Source organism: Pleurodeles waltl, chromosome 4_1, assembly GCF_031143425.1.
Source record: "Pleurodeles waltl isolate 20211129_DDA chromosome 4_1, aPleWal1.hap1.20221129, whole genome shotgun sequence".
Taxonomy (NCBI): domain Eukaryota; kingdom Metazoa; phylum Chordata; class Amphibia; order Caudata; family Salamandridae; genus Pleurodeles; species Pleurodeles waltl.
In genome coordinates this window covers 766,276,620-766,304,047 of record NC_090442.1, presented here as the reverse complement: position 1 = coordinate 766,304,047, position 27,428 = coordinate 766,276,620, and the positions used below count along the sequence as shown (strand labels likewise).

Below are 27,428 nucleotides of genomic sequence, written 5' to 3'. Positions count from 1 at the left end.
TAGCATTGCAGCCCATAGGGGGCAGTCCTGTGACTATGTAGTAACTCTTCATAAAGATCATGATATAATAAGATACAGTAAAAAGCAATATTATATAATGAGACATGACACGGGTACAGAGTGCAACCTGAAGAAGACCCATTCAAGGTCCAAAATAATAGCTGCCTATACTGCGAGTTGAAGAGAGTTTGGAATTTTACTTTAACAAAATGTTTATTTACTATTACAACAACCTGATTAATAATACTAATATTGAGAACAACTGACGGAATGCTTCTAATGGAGGCATATGACCAGAAATTACTCACCTTGTGAATACCTCAGATGACAGACTGAATCCGGCGATTTTTCACAGCTCCACATCAGCTCATTTCGCATCCCGGAAGTGACGTTGTAATGGAAAAGAAGCACCACCCCTGTGCGCTGTCAGTGTCTTTCCTTCTGCACTTTGGTATGCGGATCGGGGTTGGCTCCCAAAGCACTTACCTTGTCTCTGGTAGTATTTTTTCATCTAAAAATTTCTTTTGACTGTGCAAGGGACATATCCAATTCGAAAACTACAGGTGTTTAAGCCTTTAATGGACTGACACAGACAGATACCCGTGATAGTTCCCCACAAGATTTGTCTCTGGTATCTAGGGTCATTGCATGACTCCATGTCTGGCAATAACTGCACCAGGATGAATTTGAAAGTGCAAGACCAAACTATACCTCTCCGAACATTGTTGAAAGGTACGTAAAGCTCCACTGTAAAGTCCATGCCTTGTAGGGATATTGACCACCTCAACATTTTGGCATTTTCAAATTGCATTCACATCAGCCCTCTGACAGGTTTGTGGTCAGTTTAAGCAACGAAGTGAGGACCAAACAAGTATGGTCTCAACTTCTTCTGGGACCAAACCACAGCAGAGGCTTCCCTCTTAATGTCACTCCAGCAGTGCTCTCTGCGGAGTAACCTCCTTCTAATGAAACCAACAGACTGGTCATGGCAATCAACACTGGTTTGGGATAGGACAGTTCCTATTACATGTTCAAAGGCGTCTGTCTTCACTATGAACTGCTTTGAATAATCTGGAGCTCTCAGAATGGGTGTTGAGCACATTGCTTCCTTCAGGGTTTCAAAAGCCTTTTGACAACTCACTGTCCAGTTTACCTTCTTTGGCATTTTCCTGAAGGTCAGTTCTGTGAGGAGTGCCACAATGGTACCATACCCCTTCACAAACCTACTGTAGTATCCAGTCAAGCCAAGGAATGCTTTGACTTGAGTCTGGCTGGTTGGAGCTACCGAGTCCACAACCGTCTGGATGTTCAGTTGTAAGGATTGAACTTGACATCCACCTACAAGGTGGCCCAAGTATACAACAGAGCCCTGCCCTGTCTGGCACTTGCTTGCCTTGATAGTGAGGCACCCATTCGGCAGAGTCTTAAGTACCTTTCAATGGTGGACCAGGTGATCCTGCCAAGTGGAGCTATGGAGAGAAATATCATCAAGATATGCTGCACTAAAATACTTCAATCCCGCAAGGACTTTGTTCACCAACCTTTGGAAGGTGGCTAAGACATTCTTTAGACCAAATGGCATGAATGTAAATTGGTAATGTCCATCAGAGGACGAGAATGCTGATTATTCTTTTGATCCAGGGGCCAGACCAATATGCCAGTACCCTGATGTAAAATCAAAAGTACTGAGCAAATTGGCTGCCCCTAGCCTGTTAGTACGTTCATCCGCCCTTGGGGTAGGGTGTGCATGTGTGTTAGTGACAGCACTGAGACTTCTATAATCCACACAAAAACCTCGTTTCTGGTTTACCACCCTTGGAATAAGGTTTGGGGACTAAGACCATTGGACTGGCCCAGTGACTTTCAGAGGGCTCAATCACCCCTAAGCCCCTGATCTTGTTGACTTCAGCCCTGATGCTTTAATTTGCTTGGTCATATTGTCTGTATAGTTTACTTTCAACTGGCATACTGTCACCAGTGTCCACATCATGGATACACCAGTTAGTCTGACCAGGGTTGAGGGGAAAAGCTTAGCATACTGCTCCAGGAGTTGCATGCAGTCAGCTTTCTGTTGGGCAGAGAGGATGTTTGAAAAGACCACTTCTTCAACTGACCCATCTTTAGGATTGTGGGAGAAGAGGTGAGGGAGAGGCTCACTCTCTTCTTCCTGATCCTCATCAGTGACTATCAACATGACCATATCAGCTCTATCATGGAAAGGCTTTAGGTGGTTCACATGGATGACTCTGTGGAGGTTCCTGCTAGTGCCTTGGTCAACCAGTCAGGGGATCTCACTTTCCTTTTCAAGGACAGGGTAAGGGCCACTCCATTTGTCCTGGAATGCCTTGAGAGCCACAGGCTCTAGAACCCACACCTTCTGCCCTGGTTGGAACTCCACCAGTGCAGCCTTTTGGTCATACCAGAGCTTCTGGAGCTCTTGGCTGGGCTTGAGGTTTTTGGATGCTTTTTCCATCTATTCAGTCATCCTTGACTGTAGGCCAAGTACATAGTCCACTATGTCTTGTTTAGGCTCTTTGAGAGGTCTTTCCCAGCCTTCCTTCACTAGACACAATGGCTCCCATACAGGATGACCAAACAGAAGTTCAAAGGGTTGAAAACCTACTCTCTTCTGAGGTACTACTATGAAGGCAAAAAGCAGGCACGCAAAAGGACATCCCATCTCCTTCAAGGTTTTTCAGAGAGTCCCATGATCATGAATTTCATGGTTTCATTGAATCTCTCAACTAAACTATTGGTTTTTGGATGATATGGGGTGGTGAACAATTAAGTCACACCACATTCTTTCAACATGGCCTTTAGGTAGCCAGACATGAAGTCACTACCGCTGTGTGGCACCACCTTCTTAGGGAAACCCACTCTTGTAAAGATATTCAAGAGGGCCATGGCAACTGCAGGAGCAGTGGCAGTTCTAAGGGGTATATCTTCAGGGTACCTGGTGGCAATATCCACTACTACCAGTATGAATCTGTTCCATGATGCTGTCAGAGGATCCGGGGGCCACAACGTCAACCTAAACCCCTACCCTTTTAAAGGAACCCCAACCACTGGAAGTGGAATTAAGGAGGCCTTTGGGTGGTTACCTGTCTTGACACTGGCTGGAGATGTGACATGTAACACAGGAGTTAAAAACTCCTTCACCTTCTGGAACATACCTGCCCAGTAGAAGTGGGTGACTAACCTACTCCAAGTTTTATTTTGGCTAAGATGCCTCACTAAGGGGATGTCATGAGCTAAAGAGAGTAAGAACTCTCTATACTGCTGAAGCACTACCACTCTTCCTGTGGCACCAGGTTTGGGGTCTCTGGCCTCAATGTGCAAGATTCCCTCCTCCCAATAGGCTCAGTGGGAGCCACTGACATCTTCCTTTGCCTGGTCAGCAGCTTGCTATCTCAGGCTCTCAAGAGTAGGGGTCCTCTGCCCTTGACACAGCGCTTCCCTAGACGGACCTTTTCTCTTGGAGGGTTGGAACACTCTTTCAAACTCCAACACCTCTTTTTTACCCTGGGCTTTGCACTGTGCTCTTGCTTTTATACACACCCATTCAGGTATACCCAGCATGGCTGCATGGGTTTTTCTTTCGACCTCAACCCATGCTGAGCACTCCAGTTAGTTTTGTAGCAGACAGGCTACAGGAATTGCAGAGGATACCACCACCTTCTTTTGGCCAGTAACCCCTGCCCGTTCTAAGGACACCATTGCCATGGCATGGACCTTAGTTTGTTTGTCAGAAGTGAGGACTGTGAATGTCTCACAAGCCGGATACTGTCCTGGGTATATCAGTTTTTCAGTCACCATGGTGACACTTGCACCTGTATTCCTCAGTGCTTCAACTCTGATCTCATTTATATGAGGCTGTTGTCTGTATTTTTCCATGTTAATCGGCCCGACAGCAAGGGCAGCTACATCCACCCCAACCTCAGAAACTAAAGGTGCTTCTGTGTGCTCTCTGACATGGTCAGGACACACTTGGGAACCCAGCTAGAGACTTTCCACTGCATTAGGAACCGCATGTGCACTAGGGGGATTTTTTGGGACAGTTGGATCTCCAGTTCGGTGCCCACTGTATTTGCAATTAAAACACCAACCCCTCTTGGGATCCCCATTCTTAGCCTGGTACCCACCCTTTGTCTGTGTACCATCTCGGGTCCACTCTCTGGAACAGGTTTTTGGGAGCCTTTAGAAGACTCTTTGTTTTTATCTTTAGACAGGTCACCATCTTTCCCTTGGGGGTGTGGGAGGTGTGTGGGGATGGGGGGCTTACAACTCCTTTCTTTTGGTCATCCCCGCCATGATTTGTCTTGGTTACCTTGCTCTTGACCCAGTGGCCTACCTTCTTTCCCAGGTCTTGGTGGAGAAAATTGACCTTGGTCTATCAGGTACTGATGCAATTGTTCAGGAACACAGTAACTGAGCAGATGTTATTTCATAATAAGATTTTACAGCCCATCTGTTAGGACTCGCACTCACATGCACGCTTCTTGCTGCACCCTCACAAAATAAATCAGCACGTATGAAGAACGATGAAACATGTCATGAATGTGTTTACATCACAGCACTTCCCTGTAACTTGTGAGGAAAACTACATTGCATGTTTGTTTATATTGATAAAAGCAAGTGTTGTCCCATTTGTGAACTGTGTTCCAAGTGGTTTATGGAGACATCGAATTCCTTCATATGAATCATCAGAAGTGTTTGATGACTCATCACCAGCATGTGTCTGATGACTCTTCACCAGAATTCCTTTATATGAATCATCAGAAGTGATTGATGACTCATCACCAGCATGTGTCTGATGACTCATCTCCAGTCTATAAATAGAACTGCCAAGGTGTTCCCTGTGCTTGGCTTCAAGTCTTCCTTCGCTCGTAGGTGTTCCCGGTTCAGATGGAGTTCCAGTGATTCTTTTCTGGAGTCATCATCTCAGTGCGATTACTTTCACAGCAGCTGGAGAATTTACGAACAGTATTTCATCTCCCTCAAATAACAGAAAACGTTCCAGGAGAAGTCGGTTCATGAGTAACCCCCTCTCGTTCCCCTGTTTTCAACCTTCTCGGAGGTTAGTGATCTTTTGGTGCATTATGAAAAACATTCATCGATGCTGAGAAACCTGTGATACAAGACTATTTTCCAAAAACAGCTTGAGCAGTATTTTTAAAGGCAGCATTAAAGTTAAGTGTTGTGAACACCTGAAAGCATCGTCGATACCTATGTGAAATCAGGCGTTTATTGTGATTATTTTTGGAGCAAGTCTATTGTGTGAAAACAAATAACAAAAGACAAATTCCTAAGTTTGATTTTATAACGATTTTGTTGTGAGTTACAAAAGTGTGTTTAATAGTTGAACATTCAAGTGCTAATGATTGTTGTGATTTTGCTGAAAGACTCAGTGATTGCTCAGTCAAATGATAATAATTATTTTTATTCTGCTGGAAGACTTTGTGATATTTTCAGTTCTTTTGTTTTTGATTTGCTTTTGGTCTTAGAAATTCCTGCACCAAACCCTGAGGCAACTTTCTTAGAACAACAGTGATGCTCCTTTGTGAACTAGTGTTTTGTTTCTATTCCTTTCCTAAATCCCTGTTCCCTATCCCTTTCCCCCAGAGACTATTTGCTCGTTCCCTGTTCAGTTCAGATATGAGAGAATAGTGTTTAGGGGTGAGGGTTTTATTCTCTTCGCTCCAGTGGAAACCTGGAATTCAGGTGAGTGGACATGGTCCTGTCACCATTGTAGTCTTTCGCCTTTTTACCTTTTGAACAGTCACCTAGTGTTTTGACTGAGAAGTCAACAAAATGTATCCAAGTCTGAATTGAGGTTTTGCGAGTTTCCCTGACCCTGATCTTGTACTCCTCAGTGGTGTGTGCACATCCCTCAAGCAGGGTATCCTTCATGAGGTCATAGGACTCAACATCTGTCTCATCCAGTGTCAGGAGCCTATCCCTGCACTTTCCTGAAAACAGCTCCCAGAGTAGAGAGCCCCAATACTTCTGGCTGAGTTTCCTCACTTTACAAGACCTCTCAAAGGCTGTAAACCATTTAGTGATATCATCACCCTCTGATATTTGGGGACAATCCCTTTGGGGATCTTAGGGTCAAACGCTTCATCTTTCTCCCTATTTATAATTTTGCTGCCGCCAGAGATGGGCCCTAGGCCCATCTCAGCTCTTTCTTTTTCTATAGCCAAGAGTTTATCCTGTAGGTCTATACTCTTGGCTAGTTTTTGAAGATCAGCATCTTCACTGTCTACTTCTTCTGGAGTACTATCAGACATGCTCCTCAGTAGGGTTGCTGAGGGAATCATCATCCTCGTCAGCATCCACTTCCCCATTCTTAGGAGTTTCTTTACTGCCATGGTTCTATCATTTTCTGCACGCAACTCTTGCAGATATGCTTTAGTGGGTTTAGACCCCATGGCAAGTTTCCATGCTTGGCAGAGGACCTTAAGTTGGACCAACTCAAGATTTTTGTTGGGGCCCAGGTTGAGCTGCTGGAATGGACTTGCTACATCAGTCACGGTTTTAAAGTAGTTGGGACCATTATAGAAACCAAAAATAAAAAACTAAGTATACCTCTATAATGGCCTAACTAACTAAAGTATTCTTAAATTCTAAACAGTTTGAAGAAAAGGACTTAACACAAGACTTGTTAGACGTGGCATCTTTTGGCGTGTTTCCCCTGTGTTTTTGCCTTCTGACCTCCTGTTTTTATGGTACGCTGGACTCCGTTTTGCTGGTTTATTGTCTCTGCGCACTTTACTACTGCTGATCAGTGCTAAAGTGCAGGTGCTCCCTATGTAAATTGTATTGGTTTATCCATAATTGGCACATTTGATTTACTGGTAAGTCCCTAATGAAGTGTACCAGAGGTGTCCAGGGCCTGTAAATCAAATGCTACTAGTGGGCCTGCATCACGAGTTGTACCACCCACATGAGTAGCCCTGTGAACATGCCTCAGACCTGCCACTGCAGTGTCTGTATGAGCACTTTGTGCCAATTCGACCTGGCAAGTGTGCCCACTTGCCAGGCCCAAACCTTCCCTTTTACTACATGTAAGTCACCCCTACGGTAGGCCCTAGGTAGCCCCATGGGCAGGGTGCAGAGTATTTAGAAGGTAGAACATGTACTGCTGTGTGTGACATGTCCTAACAGTGAAATACTGCCACATTCGGTTTTCACTGTTGCAAGACCTCATTGAATAACATAGGGGCTGCCTTTAAATAACATTTAAGTGCAGTTTCCCTTTGGGAGCAGATAGAGATTTGGAGTTTGTGGTCTCCCAACTGACAATTTAAAAACACATCTTTTTGTAAAGTTGTTTTTTAAATTGTCTGTTTGAAAATGCCACTTTTAGAAAGTGAACATTTTCTTGCTTAAACCATTCTGTGTCTCTGCTTGCTTGTGTATTCCACGTCTGGGACAGACTGACAGCTGGGCTGTTGTGAATTCCCTCTAGACAGTGCATATCCTGATGGGCCATCTGGGCTAGACGGGAGGGAGGAGCCAACACTTACACCTCCAACTCCCTGTATGTGTCTGGGCCAGGCCTTGATAAGGCAGGACCTTGTCAACAACAGAGACTTTCCTTTGAAGTTTGCCTACTTCAAAGGCAGAAAGGGGTATAAGTAGTGGACCCATAACCCCAGAATTTTAGAACACTTCTGGATCAAGAGGAATCTATGCCAAGAAGAAGACCTGGAGGAGGAGTACTGCCCCTTTGCTGTGTGTGCTTTGCTGGGTTGGCCTGCAGTTGCTGCTTCTGCCTTAAAGAGGACAAAGACTGAACTTTGCTGGATATCCTGCTTGTGAAGTTTCTCCAGGGGCCTGGAGTAGACATTGCCTCCTGTTGGAAGTCTCCGGGATTTCAAAGACTTTGGCTTCATCTGCCTACAGCACTGGGAACTGTGTGTTTTGTGCTACAACAGAAGAAAAACAACTGTGACACCGTTAACAATGCTGTTGCCTGCAACGTGACCTGATGACGCCACATGGAGCTGTGCCCCACGTTGCACCGCAACCCTGGTCTTACAAATGACGCCACCTGATGCCACCACCGAGGCGCTGCATGCACAGTGACCTGTGGGCCCCGTTATCAACATTGCCTTGCTCACACCACAGCTTTGGCATCTCCGAAGATGACGCTCCCTGCTGACACCGGCGCCACTGCCTGCACCGCAGCCCCAGTCCACCGATGCCAGTGCCATTGACTCCAGTGTCGTCAACAGATGCCCCTGTCTGCACCGCGACCTGTGGGTGCGCACCTCCGTCTTGGGCCAACCGACGACAGCGCTTCAGCAGTGACGACTACGCTGCCTTCACTATGACCTGGAGACAACGCACGTCGCACCGCCTCGCTTCACTCTGCAGCAGTGGTCTCACCGACGACGCAGGACGCCGTCACTGAGTCGCTGCCTGCACTGTGACCTTTAGGCACCGCATGTCGCATCGGCCCGCTAAGCATTGCAGCCACGACGTCATCCACACCAGCGCTACTGGCTTCGTCGTCAGCCCCGAGTTTGATCTACAATGCATGTGACTTCAAGGGCCCGACGACCACTGCACTGACCTCCGGACCCGATGCCAGAGACGCTGCACCCCAGATCTCATAGCGAGGATCACCACGCCGTGCATTTCCAAGGTACTGTTTGCGAGCCTTCCTGACACCGTAGCTTGCCTACGACGCCGCGGCCAGTCTGAACTTTTGGATTTGTTGTTCACGATGCCGTGATGGCCCCATACGGAGCTATCGACTTCAGGGAACTGTATTTTTAAGTAATTCTTGCAAAATTCATATCTTTATTACTGTATGTTGGATTTTCCTCATTTTGGTCTTGTTTTACATAGATAAATATTGGCTATTTGTCTAAAAACTGGTGTGGTGTCCTTTTGCAGTGTTTTCACTTTATTACTGTGTGTTATGTGCAAATGCTTTACACATTGCTTCTGAGATAAGCCTGACTGCTCGTGCAAAGCTACCAAGGGGGTGAGCAGGGGTTATCTGAGCAGGGTATCTCCCTTATCCTGACTAGAGTGAGGGTCCCTACTTGGACAGGGTGCAAACTGACTGCCAACTAGAGACCCCATTTTTAACAAGACCCTAGCAGTTAGGTTAAACAATATAGAAAAAAATGAGATCAACAAAAAAATATTCTTTGTTAGCTAAAGACAATTTTGGAATCATTAGTGGAATCACTCATTAACTGAGTGGTACAGCAAATGTCAGGTCTTGTATCCTACTGCTGCACCACAAATGTAGGAAGCTGGCTCTTTATATAGTATACCAAAAATAGGTATTCTGTGCAAAGAGTCCAGGTATCCACTATAAGTGGACAGGGGCTTGCTCTAGCAATCCCAAGGTGCTCTTTTAGGGGGTAGGGTGGTTGAACAGCCTTAGGCTTATCAGAGAGGAGTGTTGGACATTTGCTGCATACACATTATCAATACATGATACAAATGACTCAATAAGGAGATCCACACTAATTTATAAAAATAACACTTATTTTTATATAATTTTAGGCCCCAAGATCATCATGATCAGGTATGTACATTGCGAGTTATGAATTTTTACCCCTAGGGGTCAGAAACATGTCCATGGTGGCAGGCCGATGAGAACCAGTAAAATAGTGATATTCTGAAGAATCAGTAAAATATTCGAATTATGTGTGTATTCTTGGCCATTTTGCCCAAGCTGACCTGCACAGCTGTGTGCTTTGTTTTTTTGCTGTTTTAGCAAGGGTTGCTCCAGCCCCTCAGATTGATGGGGGAAAAAAGAAGCATTGGCAGTGAAAGGGCTGGAAAGAGCGACGGGGTGGCATACTCCAAGCCACCAGCACACATGGAGATTACCTGGTGCAAGCTTTCGCTAGTCTGGTGATGAGGGTAAGAAAAGGGTAATAATGTTCTTACTTTATTAGCATTCTCTTAAAATCAGACAGTAAGCAGCCAGCACTGATATAAATCTTTGCCTTGTGACTTTCGTTTGACCAAAGCATTAAGTGAGGTTATAGAAATCTATATGCAACAGGGGCTAGCCAAACAAAGGGCCAGTTTTGAAACATTCGCCCTGTCTACTATGCACATCATTTAAGAGTCATTAAAGGTCCCAGGAGATTGCAGATGCTGCCCCTTGCAACCCTTGCACTGCTCTTGTAAACCCCTGGCCTCAGAGATGGCAAAAGCAGTGCCAAGAACAGAGGGTAGACAGTGTCTTGATGAGCACTGTTTACTTTCTGCAGCTCCTACTGAGGCCTGGTACATTTGCTTTCAGTTCTGTAAAATAAATACATTCAGCAATGAAATGAATAGTAAGAAGTGTAATAAAAAAACATTTTATATAACTTGCTGTCATGGTTCATTATTGCGAATACATGAAAAATGTTGCATTTAAACAAAATCTTCACCGCTGTGCTTAGCAAGTGTGATAGTGTCCTACATGTGAACCTAAATGGAAATATATGAACACTGATAAGTCAATAACATGGTTCAAATTCAATATATGGTTCATATGAAAATGCAGGTGGACATAAACACTCGTGTTTTAAATCTGTTTTTGTGCATCTCCTTGTGATTCATCAATACATGTATTCTTTAAGGTACACATTAGGGAAATAATTAAATATGGCAGTTCGTAGCTAAATAATTGTGGTTCCAGTGTTCAGTATTTTGAGACGATATAGCTTCTTCTTCCATATATGGAATACATATATATGATTCATTCAATAAAAAGAAAAATATGTAATGTTTCCATGGCGTATCGCTCAAGCATAGTGATTAAAATGTAGGTGGCATAAAATGTGTATTAGTAACTTCTATGATTATCTTAATTGTGCAATTAGGATTGAGGTCTTTACTTTAGTGATGTTAACAATTGAAAGATCATGAAAGTCAAGAACATGTGATACCACTTCCTTGTGAGATTCAGTGTCGAAGGTCACATCATGTAATGTCATTGAGGTTAAAATATGTGTGATGTCACTTACACTACCCCTGGCATTTGGGTCAATCAATATCCATGATGGTTACTCACCACCACAATCCAGTCCTGCAGCAGCTGCACCACCACATCCCCAATAAGCACAGTCACCTCCTTCGTCCATGAAACGCCTTTACGGCCACGGTCATCATTCGTAACATGAATGCTGGAAAATAAAGGCAAAGAAGAGAATGGCATATTCATACTTTCCGATCACAGAAGAAAGAGCCAAAATTCTGTAAAATGAAGTGTCCTGGAAGTCACACTATTTTAACACATCTTGCTGCTCAGGACATTCAGAGTTCCAGGTGCTGAAACAGATGTGTATTGTACATGATCACATTGTCTATGTGTTTAGCCTACACTACAATTGAATTGATTTTAGGTGCTGACTTTACAGGGGTTTCTACCCAACTGGTGTTTGTTTTATTGAACTTTAAAGCATGAAAGGCTGAGTTGACCAGTAGCCATTTGAATGTAGGATCTTCAGACAGATGTATGAAGCACAAACATTGACCTACTGACTAACCACACCAGTCGTTAGAATGCCATCTCCTGGTGGACAAAGAAAAAGCTTCAAGGCAGGGATGGGAGATTTTCAGACTGTCCATGCAAGGCAAATTTCCATACAATAAATCTAAAGGCAATTAATTTACAAAGTCAATGTTTATCTTTAAAACCTAGCATTAATGTGACCCTCCTCAACGTATGCTGGACACCCTGGGAATCAGAGATAGCTTACTAGTCCTGGACTGTCCGGGATGCACCATGAGCCTTGTGAGTCTTTGCACGTGGAGCAAGTCAGAGGACGTAACAGGGCAAAAAGGGAACAAAGCATTTAGCCTCTTTAACATCATCTCCACATCTTTGACCCTCATTGACCCCCTAGGAAGTCGAGCATCAGTTTTTGGTTACTCACTCACAGCCTTCTTCCATTGGGACTGGGCAGATATGCAGCACAAGAAAAGTTACAAACTAAAGCAACCCCCTTTTCCCTCCTGCCCACCATGAGGAGAGAAATGTTTAAAACATTTTTGTTTCAGAAAATACCCTATGCTATGATGCTGACTCAAAGTAACATCAGCATTTCAGTTGAGTACCAGATAGAGGCCAAAGCCCACAATGCAAAAAAAAAAACATTTTCAGGCTTAGATACAAAGTAATTAAAAATGTTTGGTGCAGCTCGATGTCTTCAGATTGGTACCAGGCCTTCGGTTTATAGAGGGCATAAAGTTATTGAGGTCAATCGTCTTCTAATTGCTAGAATCTGAGTCAAACACCCAGCTCCATGAGCAGGAAGCATGTTTCCACTAAAGCATTTAAGTAATTGATGAGAAATGCTGTACTTACAACTGAGTCCACATGATTCAAGTTCTAACAGAGGATTCCCCGTTCCCTCTTTGCGATCCCTCAAAAGACTTCAGACACCTGTTAGACAACAGTATTGTAACTACTACTTTAGAGTTTTCTTCTTCTTCTTCTTCTTCTTCTTCTTCCCGTGTTTGCCCCAACCGTTGAGCATTTAGGTTTTATCCTGCTTTTTGACTGGTTGTGTATATTCTTCCACTACAGATATCAAGGAACTGCGTTTCTTTCTGCCTTTTTTTCTGCGGCATTTGAGCTTTAACATTACAAGGGAGTGCATGTCCTGCCTCTTGCTTCTCCCTCGCGCTCTCTCTCTATCTCTTTCTCACAAATTGTCTCTCTTTCCCTCTCTCCCCTGTTTTTCACATCACTGTCCAGTCGTCCCCAGTTTCCTCACCCCCCCAGTCTCCTACTGCAATCTCCTCATCCCTCTGCCAGTCACTGCGCTTCAATGGCAAAGCCAATACATGCAACCACCAAGCATTGGCAAACCAAGACTGATTGGCTTTTTTCAGTGCTTGTTTTGTTTTGTTTTGTTTTGTTGTGATCACGTTCCATGGCAAAAGTGGAAATTACCAATTAACAAGGTAATCAAACCTCTTTTGTACTCTTGTATTTTCAATCGAACAAAAAATCCAAGTTACTGGAGGGTTTCAACCTGTTAGCTGCACTGGAAAGCATACTTTGCACTTTTTCAGAGGTACTTTATACGCATCCCAGTTCTGGTGTCCTAAACTGACCATGATGGTATTCTGAACAGTCTGGAGCCTGGGAAACAAACAAAGTTACAGCTTCTTTCTTTATGTCTTGCTTGGCTCACCTAAAATCTCCCCCTTCACAATCTTCAGCCAGAACATAGGTGCAGGAGCCCTGGAAGTGGAACATCTTCCCGTCAAAGGTGCGGTAGTGTGGGTCTCCGAAGGCAATGCAGGTGGCAGGACGGGGAATACAATGTGGACAGCACATCCCAGGAATCAGAGCTGGTGTCTCATCCTATTATGGTGAAGAAATGGCAGCAGATCAGCCACCAGAAGGTGAAATTATTTACCTTCCCAATAGCATGTGTGATTTTAAGACTATGAAAAAACATTCAACCCATTGCCACGCTTCTCTGAATGCGAGTGCTAGAGTCTCTTCTACCCGCTTATGACAATCACTTCTTGTATATTACTCGCAACTAAATTGCATAAGGGTGCTCAATGGAATAAAGTGCGAATACAATTAAAAATTTGTTTCAATATTTATCATGCCTAACAATTTTCAACAACATACAATAAATCTACTCTACTTGACCATGCTAATAATATGTTATTTATAATCAAATCCTTCTTCTCTTTTCACCATGAAGTTTATAAATTGATTTATTGGCTCTGTATTCTCAAGTTTTCTACTTGGCGCATTTCCAAAATCCTGTCTGTTCTATATTTAGATAGGCTACTGGGCGTTCCTACATGCCTAATATGCAACTAACATTACTGACTTTGCTATTCTACCGTTGTATCCAGTACCACAATATCAACAGACGAGGAAGGGGTGGTTCAATCACAAATTCTGAATTATACTCTGATCCATTTTAGAGGGCATATGAAGGCCTCACAATCAAAGCACAAGTGCAGTCAATACTCAGGTCCTTCAGTGATAAAAATGAATCAGCTGGTTAATGACAACTTACCGAAGCACAGGAGACCTGCGGACAGCGTTCACTCTGACAGTGCACCTCCCCGGAGACACAGGTACATGTGGTGCACTCGTCCACCTCCCAGTGTTCATTTGACTGGTACATCTGACCCCGGTATGAGCAGGAAATTTTTGGATCTGCATGAAAATGATGAATGTGGGAAAGAGCCTTTACTTGAGTCCATTAAGTAATCATTCTGTGGCTCCAACCACATCTCTCTACCACCCAGAGGTGGAACAGTCATATCTTCCTTCTTCATAAAAAGTAGCAGGCAGCAAACTTGTATCACAAATCAGTCACATCCCATACTTGTGGGTCTGCCTGGCTTATGACATGCCAGGCTTTGCTTGGCACCCACCTATCTGGTTACCTCCTATTTCCAATTAGCTAGTGCATTTTATTGCTTTATGCCTTGCTGTGCATCTCATGTCTTTCCCCTTTGAAGGACACCCTTTGTATTTTGTAGCCTGGAATGCATTCAGTCTCTCACTCTGAAGTGGGGAATGCCTACACGGTATTAAGCTCCTCCAATGGACATGTGCATAAACTACCACCAATTACAGTTACAGATACCATTCTATCACACTTCGCTGATGTGGCATTTAACACTGTATTAAGAAGTTTGAAGAAAAATCTTCTAATTAATAGCAAAATAGTTTAAACCACTTAGTATGGAAAGCATTCAGAATGAAACTGTTACTTTTAGGATCAGATGAACAAATAACTGGTTGAAAAATATTGGTCGCAATTGTGCCAGGGTTTTTTGTGTGATCACTAATGAATATTATGAACTGAGTTATGTAGTGTAAGGTCAGTTCATAAAATTCCCAAACTGAACTACCTCATAATATTAATGAAGGGAGAAATAGCACAAGAGAGGCAAAGCCTTCGGAAACATAGTGTCAGACAGCAGCTCTGCTCAATACCACCCAATTACAATAGAAAATCTTAGCAAGTTTTCAGACCTGTGTGGTCAAGGAACAGATAATTGTTTTAGCATTGATGAATACATCCTTTGAGGTCAAAGGCACCTCTTTTACAATATAGTCAGATATATTTTGTGTCACTGAGAAAAGGCAGTGGGGACTTAGAAAGAGGATAGATAAACTACATTTGTTGGGAGCTAAGCTGTGTAGGAGGCTGGGTCATTTTATGGTGTACACCTATTGTGTGGCACCCTATACTGAGTCCAGGCAACCCTTAGTGATAGTGAATAGGTGTCCAGATAGCAAAAGCTCTCTAGGGATAGCTGATGTGAGCAGCTAAAGCTTACCCATAAGGAATTTAAAGCACTTGCACAGTAGTCAGAGAGTAACTTACTCACAAGAAAAAAACACACAAGTGTTGCAAAAATAAAGGACTCTTTATTACAGCACTAACAAGTAGACTAGCATTGTTATATCTTCCTTTGGAGATATCTACACACAATATATACACGAAAAAACAGCTGAAATAGCATAATATATACAGGGTCCTATGGGGGGAGCAAACCATATACTAAGTAAGTGGAATGTGAAAAAGTGAACCCAACCAAGGTAAGTGTGCTAGTTAGCTAGGGGCTGAAGGTAGATGAAAACACCAGAGGTAAGTACGGTAAGTGTCCAAGTGACCAGGTGCAGAGTGATTACCAAACCAGTTGTCCCATAGACTAACACAGGGAAGTAGTGACGGGAGTTCGGGTGTTTCAGGACCCTTCCCAGTGGACCCAGAGGAATCTAGCAGACAAATGGAAGGTTGGAGAGTGCTCCCACCCAGGGATACCCAGAAGCCAGGAGTGCCTACACCAGGATGCAGAGGGGAGAAGGGACTGTCTCAGAAGTTAGTGGATGCCTCAGATTGTCTAGCTGCTGTCACGACCTGAGGACCAAGCCAGTGGAACCCAGAGATGGATTTCAGATGTGGGGGACCTGAAAATGAAGGGGATAGAGTCCAGCACCCTTGAAGGTGCCCAGGTGGTGTAGGTGGCAATGCCCACCCTCTTAGAGGTGAAGTTCCTGCAAGTTGGTGGAGGAAGAAGTCCAGCTGCCGGGTCCAGAAGCTGCAGAAGATCCTAAGAGTCACCTATGAGCTATCCCTCGATGGTCACGGATTGAAGGAGGGTCAGTGACTGAACAGGTAACCAACAAGTATTGGCAAATGTAAGCAGGAGCAGAAGATGCATATGCGTAGTTTTGTGGATCACCAAGGTCCAGAAGACTCTACCCTTGAGGCAGAGTCTGGGCTGGCCATCAGCACACAGGAAGGCCAGCAGAAGTCACTGGAGCCCCCACGAGTGACCTACAGGTGATGGACACAGGGAGTCATACGGATGCCTCAGCACCACAACAAACAGAAGTTGCAGGGGCTGTAGGACAGGGGCTGAACTTTGAGTTGCAGAGTGCTGGAGGCAGGGGCTTCTTGGCACCTGAAGATCTCCTGGAGAAGAGTCAACAAACCTTGGCAAGAGCAACAGTCACATTGCTCTGGGGTTCCGGTCCAGTGACAGAGCAGGGGCCCACAGTCTCCCAAGTTGGTCAGAAGACAAGCAGGACCTAGAGGAAGCCACAGACCCATGATTTATGATGCAGACCATCTTGATGTCTGTGGGACAGCAGACCCCACCAGCCAGTCAATGTTGTCTTCAGGTGCCTACGGATGCAGGGGAGTGATTCCTTAGTGCTTTCAGGTGCAAACAGAGTCCTTGTGACCCTGGAGGATGCATATCCTTGGATGTTGCAGAATTCTTACAGGATCCAGAGAAACAATATTGCAATGGGAGCCATCCCACCAGAAGCAGACGTGTTTCGGTTCCAAAGCAGACCAGCAGCGATTCCAGAGGCCAGGAGCAGAATATGTCTCTCAGAGAGTTCCTTATGGAGTCTTGCTTGACAAATCTGAGGACCCACCCGTGGGAGAGCCCTTAAGTAACCTTAAAAGGGGGTTGGTTACTCCCTGAAGTCACCCACCTATCAGAGGGGGTCAGGGATGTCATCTACCTGGCCTAACCAGTGAAATGCTCCCAGGGGCCTCTGCCCATTGCAGGAAATCCTTTGTTCTGTCTTCCTCTGCCTGAGCCAGGCTAACCAGCATGAGGGAAGAACAGTGTTTGAAGTCAGCAGCAGCGTGGGCTGGCAGCCAGACCCCGGAAGGCTGTACAGGCAGAACTGGGGGATCATCTAAGGAACAACCAGAGTACAAGGGATCATGCATTTAGCACCGGAATCGGTGTAATTGCATGATTCCAACATCTTTGATACCAAACAGGCCTAGTTTCGGAGAAGCCATTATGTAGTTGGACCACTCGTGTTGACCAGTATCCACAACAAGATAGCTTTCCCGCACTTACAAAGCCCAGGGAATGGAGTCTGGGGTTTGTAGGGTACCATCAAACTTATGGACATGCACCCTGCCCTTCGGCTGAAGGGCCAACCAGAGGGGTGACTTACAATGTCTAAGTGCTGTAACCAGGATATAAGGCAAGCCTTATATCTGTGGTGAAAGTGTGCATGTATAATTTCACGCAAGCTGCAATGGGAGGCCCGTAGACACAGTTTGCATGTGGTACAATACATGCTGCAGCGCATGGGGGCCCCCTGGTGTACTGGTGCCCTGGGTACCCAAGTACCATATACTAGGGACTTACATAGGTGCACCAGTATGCCAATTGTAGGTGTAAAACATTTACCAGCAACCAAATTTAGAGGAGAGAGCACAGACACTAGGGTCCTGGTTAGCAGGATCCAAGTGAAATACAGTCTAAACACATTGACATCAGGCAAAAAGTGGGGGTAACTATGCTAGAAAGATGATACTTTCCAACAAGGTGCAGATGAGTTTCCCAGCAAAGTTGAGAGTAATGTGGCAGAACAAAATGTACAATTTTCAAAATGCTGATGAAGTGGAAATTTTAATAAGTAAAATAAGAATTAAAAGCAGGAGGTAATGAACAAACTGAAGAGATCAATACATTTGACTATATACTTATATCGACCCTAGCCTTTAACTCCTCCTAAGTTTTCCAATTTGGGGAAATTATCTGTGTGGGCTCGTCTGGCACTAGGTGTAAGTGCCAACAATCGGAAGGGTTGCAGAGGGAAAGGAGACACCAGGTTGGGAGCATATGTGGAGAAAATATATACAACTGATCATTCCTCGTTCACTGGCAGTAAAACAAGACAGGATGGTATTTGCTCAAATGACTGTGTCAGATGACAGCAATTATGTGCAGCCGTCATTCTTAACATGGAATATAAACTGCCTGAAAATTAAGAGAAATCAAACAATGGTATCAGAATATCAAGAAAGGTGTAAAACACATATTACATTATGTTGCAGGAAACACGCATATCCAGTAAGGAATTTAAGGCATTATTTAGTGTCAAAAGGTGGGTTGTGTGTTTGAATCAAGTCTGGCTGTCCAAAGGAGTCAATATAGTGCTGAGGAAAAATTCAAAGAGAGAAATTATTCAATACAAAAACGAAGATTCAGGCTGATGGGCGCCAGCTAAAGTTAAGTTCAACAACTGAGTGTTTGTCTGTGGAGGTTACCATGGAAGAAATACAATGTAGACAACTGTGGCTCCCTGGATTTTCTAATTATAAAGTTGATAGAATTTCAGGTGCCATTAGTTATTGGGGGCGACTGTAACACGTTATTTAACAACAAGTTGGAATGATCTATTAGTCGGCCTACAGTATATACCCTTAAAGTAAGAAGGTGTGGACTTAAAATAAAACAGAAACTAGGTGAATGCAATGTGTAGTGATAATATATGGGGAAGAAGAGGACAGAGGCTGTACTTATTTCTCTGAAAGTATGGCCATTATTCAAGACTAGATTTCCTTTTATTGAATAGACCTCTCTTGCACTATATCATAAAAATCACAAACTGGCCAATTCATACCTCCAGTCATGCAGCAGCAATCCTAGTATTGAAAATGTCCACCTATCAGATATGCCCTTAATGGACAATGGACAGCAACATGTGGAGAAGGAGGTAAAGGATAATTCAAGAGATGTTTTTTTAATTTTAACCTCAGCACGTCCTCCATGGAGACACTCATATTTGAGTCAGTGCTTAATTTGTAAATAAAAACGTGCTGGTGCCCAAAGCCTTCCTCTTAAACACACGGCTGCTGCAATTAAGTGTGGGAACACGGAAAACTGAGGCGGCGTAATCCTGAAGCCATCTCGGGCCTCTTCAATCCATATAACGCCACTCCCTGCCCTTCAGCTCACTCTAGCAGCTTTCTACTCTATCCCTTCGTGACGCTTTTTAGTTTTTCTGTTCCTCTGTCTTTCCCATATGTGTCTTTTGCTCGCAGCAAATGTTTGAGGCAGAAGAATAAGCCCCGGCCCTCAAAAATAGGTGCTGGTGCTCTGCACCGGAAACAACAAGCACAAATTAAGCTCTGATTTGAGTAGAATAATTACAACCAACTATAGCTAGAAAGAAAGCCAGAACAGAATGTATAATGTTCCACCATCTTGAAGCCAAAATGACAGATATAGAGAACGAATTGCAATAGCATGACTTACCTCACAGTGTACCAAGAGGATTTAAAGAATGACCTTAGCACAACCCAGTTAGAATTTAGAGTAAAAATAGAGAATAATTTGCTGAAAAGTTGAGAGGCAAGTAGGGTTCGTCATTTTGAACACAGAGGAAAGAGGGGTGCTTTTTGGCACGGGAAAACTAAGGCTGACCTGAATATTATAAAACAACTGTTAAATACTCAGACTGGTCTACTTACAAGAGAAACGAGAGATTGAAAAAAGTTTTTGGAACTTTTAACAAGATCTCCATCACACAAAATTGTGACTAACCCCAATATTGATTAGCAAATGGTTGTGCGAAAGGTCATTATATGAACTATAGGAGGTGTGGCCCATGGTGGTGCACAATATTCCAAAGACGCACTTTCGTGGATGAGAGCCCCTGTGGACAATGAAACCGTTTGTTGTCAGATGGCAAGAGGGAGGCTGAGAAAGGCTGGAGACTTGTATCTAAACAATATATATTTTTTGTGTAGGCGCAAGAACAGTTTGGCCTTGGTCCAGGGCAGTTTCTGTAACATGCTTGAATAGTACACACAGCCCTGGGAATCTGGGCATATTTTCCAGACAAACCTCAGGAATGTTCTGTAATAAAACAAATTCTATGGCTGTCAGGATGTAGGTGAACGATAAGGGGGGTACGGCAGACTGGACAAAAGACCAGTGGAGTGTGGGTTGCCGAGAGGAGCTGACAAGGTTGCAGTAGAAAAAGGCCTCCGAACAAGTTCAGACAGTGTCCTCCAATGCCCAATTTAAACTAATACAATTTCACTACTTGCCCAAAACCTATATAACACAATGCAAATTGTCCAAAATTTAGCCCACTAACTGCATGTGGAAGATGTGTGCTGCACACCGTTGATTTTCTGCACATGACAAGGACCTGCCCATGGTTGATAGAGTACTGGGAGGAGATAATGAGAGTCCTGATGTATGTGGTGGGGTGGGAGTGTGAAGGCTCTACTAAACTTTGCATGTTAGGGGTGCAGTCGCATCAGAAATACTTGAAAATAACTTTTGCATGTTTTAAGCAGCAAAAAAAAAACAATTTAGCAAACAAAAGTCACCCTATATGCAGTTGATCTAGTAATATATATATCAGACTTAGATAGTTCCCAGTTGAAAATCAGGGATGTAACTTAATGTTTTGGTTAAATGTTGGAATATCTGGTACACAAAGCAAAGTCTGAAAGAATGACATGGAATCTGGACATTAAGGATTGCCATATTTGAGATGAGATAAAATACTTAAGATTACAAATCACACAGGATAATGTCAACATTCCAGGGAAGAATCTAATAATTGTAGCTAAAGAGATAGATAAGACTATCAAGCAATGGAATATCATCATGCTAACATTATATGGGTGAGTAAACCTAATCAAGATGTCAATTTTCCTGAAATTATTATATAGATTTAACTTTACTCACTTATAATTTGATCAAAAGCAACTCAGGAAATTGCAGAGTAAGTTCAACAATTTTACCCGGAAATGTAAGGGCCCCAGGCTCTCAAAGAACAAATTAAGGAAAAGTTTAGTCAAATGGAAATCAAGACGACTGGACTTCTAATTGTACTTCTGGGCTTTCCAGTTAACAATAGCTAAATATTATCTTTTTGCCCAGATAATAAAAAACTCTGGACTCATTGTTCAAGAAATATTGGCCAGCATCAACAGGAAAAATTGATGTAATGATTTGATGCCCCAAAATACTTTAAAAAACATAGGTTAAACCTACTGAATGGGGCAGTGTGGGTGTGGTATGAAATCGAGGTCTTTCTGAAAGTACAATATAATGATAACTTGGCACTGAGCTGGGACTCACCGGGACACTCAAGTTCCTAAAAGGCAAGTTGAGTGCGGCTCACAAAAAAGGTGTCATAGTAAAGTGGGGTCAACCTATAAGAATGGGAAATGGCTTCCCTGGAAGTATTTGAAGGAAAACTAGAAAGGTCACTATCCAATTCGGGATATCTACAACTGGCACTATGGAGAATGTAAAAAAGTGGAAATTGTCAATGCCATCAAAGATGGAGAAGGAATCACCAAGTGACACCAAGAAGAAAAGAAACGCCAATGTGGTATCAGGATTATGTTAAGCATTGGATATGTCTAAAAGTGCATCCCACAAAATATGGAAAGGAGACTTGCCAAAGCTGGATCTTGACAACTTATGGCAAGTATCTTTATGTATATTACATGCCACAGTGAAGTCTGTATTATTTAGAAGATATCATTTTTTACTCTCCATAGAACATACAGAATCCCACAGAAAATAGCCAAGATGTCAAACCAAATAGAAAGGAGGTGTACAAAAAATGTGATTTGCAACAGGTGGATGACATGCATGTGTTTATGAGTTGCCCGACTTTAAGTAACTACTGAAACAGTATAGGTAAGAGTATTTCTATATTTTCCCAGCATGAGATCAATGTACGATCAATTTTAAGATTAGATGAAGCTGATTTTGTACATGAAAACAGATGTTATAAAAAGATATTGTTTTACTGTATGATTTTGGCTAGATATAAGATGTGTCAGAAATGAACCTCTCAAATGCCTCCAACACACAAGGACTGGTTAACAATGATAAACTATTTATCAAGGAAGGATAACGGATGTTCAACCTTTGTTAAAACAACACTATGGGCACACTTAGAATGCTGGTCCAGTCCGAGAATTGTACAATGATTACACCAGATGGAATTCTCTAGTATCATAGTGGTGGTTCAAATGAGCAATGCCCTTGGTGGTGCCTTGTAGAAGATAATGTTTAGGAATGGTATAGGTGGTAACCATATCTTCCGGAAGTCACTAGTGTGGGGTTAATATTGACAGTGATATGAGAATTAAAAAAAAGAAACAAGAGAATACTAGGTAGGTTACAAACTGCAACTCACTACGATTGGGGACCACCATATCTGTGAACACTTTTAAACAAAACAAACATTTTTAAAATGCAGCCTTTTTTCCTTAGAGGAAACAGGACTTCATGTAAAAAGAAAAACATATTTTTTGGTTTTGTTTATTTGAGAGCTGGTAGCCGTCCGTTGGACTACTGCCTATTCCCCCAAAAAAGTTTTTCAAATTCACAAAGGGACTTGGGTTTTGTAAGGAAATGCCTCCTTGGCATGGTTGCCCCCTGACTTTTTGCCTTTGCTGATGCTATGTTTACAATTGAAAGTGTGCTGAGGCCTGCTAACCAGGCCCCAGCACCAGTGTTCTTTCCCTAACCTGTACTTTTGTATCCACAATTGGCAGACCCTGGCATCCAGATAAGTCCCTTGTAACTGGTACTTCTAGTACCAAGGGCCCTGATGCCAAGGAAGGTCTCTAAGGGCTGCAGCATGTCTTATGCCACCCTGGAGACCTCTCACTCAGCACAGACACACTGCTTACCAGCTTGTGTGTGCTAGTGAGGACAAAACGAGTAAGTCGACATGGCACTCCCCTCAGGGTGCCATGCCAGCCTCTCACTGCCTATGCAGTATAGGTAAGACACCCCTCTAGCAGGCCTTACAGCCCTAAGGCAGGGTGCACTATACCATAGGTGAGGGTACCAGTGCATGAGCATGGTACCCCTACAGTGTCTAAACAAAACCTTAGACATTGTAAGTGCAGGGTAGCCATAAGAGTATATGGTCTGGGAGTCTGTCAAACACGAACTCCACAGCACCATAATGGCTACACTGAAAACTGGGAAGTTTGGTATCAAACTTCTCAGCACAATAAATGCACACTGATGCCAGTGTACATTTTATTGTACAATACACCACAGAGGGCACCTTAGAGGTGCCCCCTGAAACTTAACCGACTATCTGTGTAGGCTGACTAGTTTTAGCAGCCTGCCACAAACCGAGACATGTTGCTGGCCCCATGGGGAGAGTGCCTTTGTCACTCTGAGGCCAGTAACAAAGCCTGCACTGGGTGGAGATGCTAACACCTCTCCCAGGCAGGAATTGTCACACCTGGCGGTGAGCCTCAAAGGCTCACCTCCTTTGTGCCAACCCAGCAGGACACTCCAGCTAGTGGAGTTGCCCGCCCCCTCCGGCCAGGCCCCACTTTTGGCGGCAAGGCCGGAGAAAATAATGAGAAAAACAAGGAGGAGTCACTGGCCAGTCAGGACAGCCCCTAAGGTGTCCTGAGCTGAGGTGACTCTAACTTTTAGAAATCCTCCATCTTGCAGATGGAGGATTCCCCCAATAGGGTTAGGATTGTGACCCCCTCCCCTTGGGAGGAGGCACAAAGAGGGTGTACCCACCCTCAGGGCTAGTAGCCATTGGCTACTAACCCCCCAGACCTAAACACGCCCTTAAATTTAGTATTTAAGGGCTACCCTGAACCCTAGAAAATTAGATTCCTGCAACTACAAGAAGAAGGACTGCCCAGCTGAAAACCCCTGCAGCGGAAGACCAGAAGACGACAACTGCCTTGGCTCCAGAAACTCACCGGCCTGTCTCCTGCCTTCCAAAGATCCTGCTCCAGCGACGCCTTCCAAAGGGACCAGCGACCTCGACATCCTCTGAGGACTGCCCCTGCTTCGAAAACACAAGAAACTCCCGAGGACAGCGGACCTGCTCCAAGAAAAGCTGCAACTTTGTTTCCAGCAGCTTTAAAGAACCCTGCAAGCTCCCCGCAAGAAGCGTGAGACTTGCAACACTGCACCCGGCGACCCCGACTCGGCTGGTGGCGATCCAACACCTCAGGAGGGACCCCAGGACTACTCTGATACTGTGAGTACCAAAACCTGTCCCCCCTGAGCCCCCACAGCGCCGCCTGCAGAGGGAATCCCGAGGCTTCCCCTGACCGCGACTCTTTGAACCTAAAGTCCCGACGCCTGGGAGAGACCCTGCACCCGCAGCCCCCAGGACCTGAAGGACCGGACTTTCACTGGAGAAGTGACCCCCAGGAGTCCCTCTCCCTTGCCCAAGTGGAGGTTTCCCCGAGGAATCCCCCCCTTGCCTGCCTGCAGCGCTGAAGAGATCCCGAGATCTCTCATAGACTAACATTGAAAACCCGACGCTTGTTTCTACACTGCACCCGGCCGCCCCCGCGCTGCTGAGGGTGAAATTTCTGTGTGGACTTGTGTCCCCCCCGGTGCCCTACAAAACCCCCCTGGTCTGCCCTCCGAAGACGCGGGTACTTACCTGCAAGCAGACCGGAACCGGGGCACCCCCTTCTCTCCATTCTAGCCTATGTGTTTTGGGCACCACTTTGAACTCTGCACCTGACCGGCCCTGAGCTGCTGGTGTGGTGACTTTGGGGTTGCTCTGAACCCCCAACGGTGGGCTACCTTGGACCCAGAACTGAACCCTGTAAGTGTCCTACTTACCTGGTAAAACTAACAAAAACTTACCTCCCCCAGGAACTGTGAAAATTGCACTGTGTCCACTTTTAAAACAGCTATTTGTCAATAACTTGAAAAGTATACATGCAATTTTGATGATTTGAAGTTCCTAAAGTACTTACCTGCAATACCTTTCGAATGAGATATTACATGTAGAATTTGAACCTGTGGTTCTTAAAATAAACTAAGAAAAGATATTTTTCTATATAAAAACCTATTGGCTGGATTTGTCTCTGAGTGTGTGTACCTCATTTATTGTCTTGTGTATGTACAACAAATGCTTAACACTACTCCTTGGATAAGCCTACTGCTCGACCACACTACCACAAAATAGAGCATTAGTATTATCTATTTTTACCACTATTTTACCTCTAAGGGGAACCCTTGGACTCTGTGCATGCTATTCCTTACTTTGAAATAGCACATACAGAGCCAACTTCCTACATTGGTGGATCAGCGGTGGGGTACAAGACTTTGCATTTGCTGGACTACTCAGCCAATACCTGATCACACGACAAATTCCAAAATTGTCATTAGAAATTGATTTTTGCAATTTGAAAAGTTTTCTAAATTCTTAAAAGTCCTGCTAGGGCCTTGTGTGTTAAGTCCCTGTTTAGCATTTCTTTTAGAGTTTAAAAGTTTGTAAAAGTTTGAATTAGATTCTAGAACCAGTTGTAGATTCTTAAAAAGTATTCCAACTTTTAGAAGCAAAATGTCTAGCACAGATGTGACTGTGGTGGAACTCGACACCACACCTTACCTCCATCTTAAGATGAGGGAGCTAAGGTCACTCTGTAAAATAAAGAAAATAACAATGGGCCCCAAACCTACCAAAATACAGCTCCAGGAGCTTTTGGCAGAGTTTGAAAAGGCCAACCCCTCTGAGGGTGGCAACTCAGAGGAAGAGGATAGTGACTTGGAGGACAATTCCCCCCTACCAGTCCTATCTAGGGAGAACAGGGTCCCTCAAACCCTGACTCCAAAAATAATAGTCAGAGATGCTGGTTCCCTCACAGGAGAGACCAACACCTCTGAAATCACTGAGGATAGCCCCAGTGAAGAGGACATCCAGTTAGCCAGGATGGCCAAAAGATTGGCTTTGGAAAGACAGATCCTAGCCATAGAGAGGGAAAGACAAGAGATGGGCCTAGGACCCATCAATGGTGGCAGCAATATAAATAGGGTCAGAGATTCTCCTGACATGTTGAAAATCCCTAAAGGGATTGTAACTAAATATGAAGATGGTGATGACATCACCAAATGGTTCACAGCTTTTGAGAGGGCTTGTGTAACCAGAAAAGTGAACAGATCTCACTGGGGTGCTCTCCTTTGGGAAATGTTCACAGGAAAGTGTAGGGATAGACTCCTCACACTCTCTGGACAAGATGCAGAATCTTATGACCTCATGAAGGGTACCCTGATTGAGGGCTTTGGATTCTCCACTGAGGAGTATAGGATTAGATTCAGGGGGGCTCAAAAATCCTCGAGCCAGACCTGGGTTGACTTTGTAGACTACTCAGTGAAAACACTAGATGGTTGGATTCAAGGCAGTGGTGTAAGTAATTATGATGGGCTGTACAATTTATTTGTGAAAGAACACCTGTTAAGTAATTGTTTCAATGATAAACTGCATCAGCATCTGGTAGACCTAGGACCAATTTCTCCCCAAGAATTGGGAAAGAAGGCGGACCATTGGGTCAAGACAAGGGTGTCCAAGACTTCAACAGGGGGTGACCAAAAGAAAGGGGTCACAAAGACTCCCCAGGGGAAGGGTGATGAGACAACCAAAACTAAAAATAGTCAAGAGTCTTCTACAGGCCCCCAAAAACCTGCACAGGAGGGTGGGCCCAGAGCCTCTTCACAAAACAATGGGTACAAGGGTAAAAACTTTGATCCCAAAAAGGCCTGGTGTCATAGCTGTAAACAGCATGGACACCAAACTGGAGACAAGGCCTGTCCCAAGAAAGGTTCCACTCCAAACTCCCATCCAGGTAACACTGGTATGGCTAGTCTCCAAGTGGGATCAACAGTGTGCCCAGAGCAAATCAGGGTCCACACTGAAGCTACTCTAGTTTCTGAGGGTGGGGTGGATTTAGCCACACTAGCTGTCTGGCCGCCTAACATGCAAAAATACAGACAGCAACTCTTAATTAATGGGACTAGAATAGAGGGCCTGAGGGATACAGGTGCCAGTGTCACCATGGTGACAGAGAAACTGGTTTCCCCTGGCCAATACCTGACTGGAAAAACTTACACAGTCACCAACGCTGACAATCAGAGAAAAGTACATCCCATGGCAATGGTTACTTTAGAATGGGGAGGGGTCAATGGCCTGAAACAGGTGGTGGTCTCCTCAAATATCCCAGTGGACTGTCTGCTTGGAAATGACCTGGAGTCCTCAGCATGGGCTGAGGTAGAGCTAAAAACCCATGCAGCAATGCTGGGTATCCCTGAACTGGTGTGTGTGAAAACAAGAGCACAGTGCAAGGCACAGGGTGAAAAAGTAGAGCTGG

At 44.2% G+C, this 27,428-nt stretch overlaps 1 protein-coding gene across 1 annotated transcript in view; it reads right to left on the bottom strand.

Moving 5' to 3' along the window:
* Positions 1 to 27,428, bottom strand: part of KCP (kielin cysteine rich BMP regulator) — a 521,393-nt gene that overhangs the window by 32,676 nt on the left and 461,289 nt on the right. Inside the window, exons 53-55 of the mRNA XM_069229392.1 lie at positions 14,025 to 14,167; positions 13,173 to 13,345; positions 11,042 to 11,153 (exon numbers count right to left, since the gene is read on the bottom strand). Coding sequence (XP_069085493.1) covers positions 11,042 to 11,153; positions 13,173 to 13,345; positions 14,025 to 14,167 — 428 coding nt within the window. The remainder of the gene's footprint in view (positions 1 to 11,041; positions 11,154 to 13,172; positions 13,346 to 14,024; positions 14,168 to 27,428) is intronic.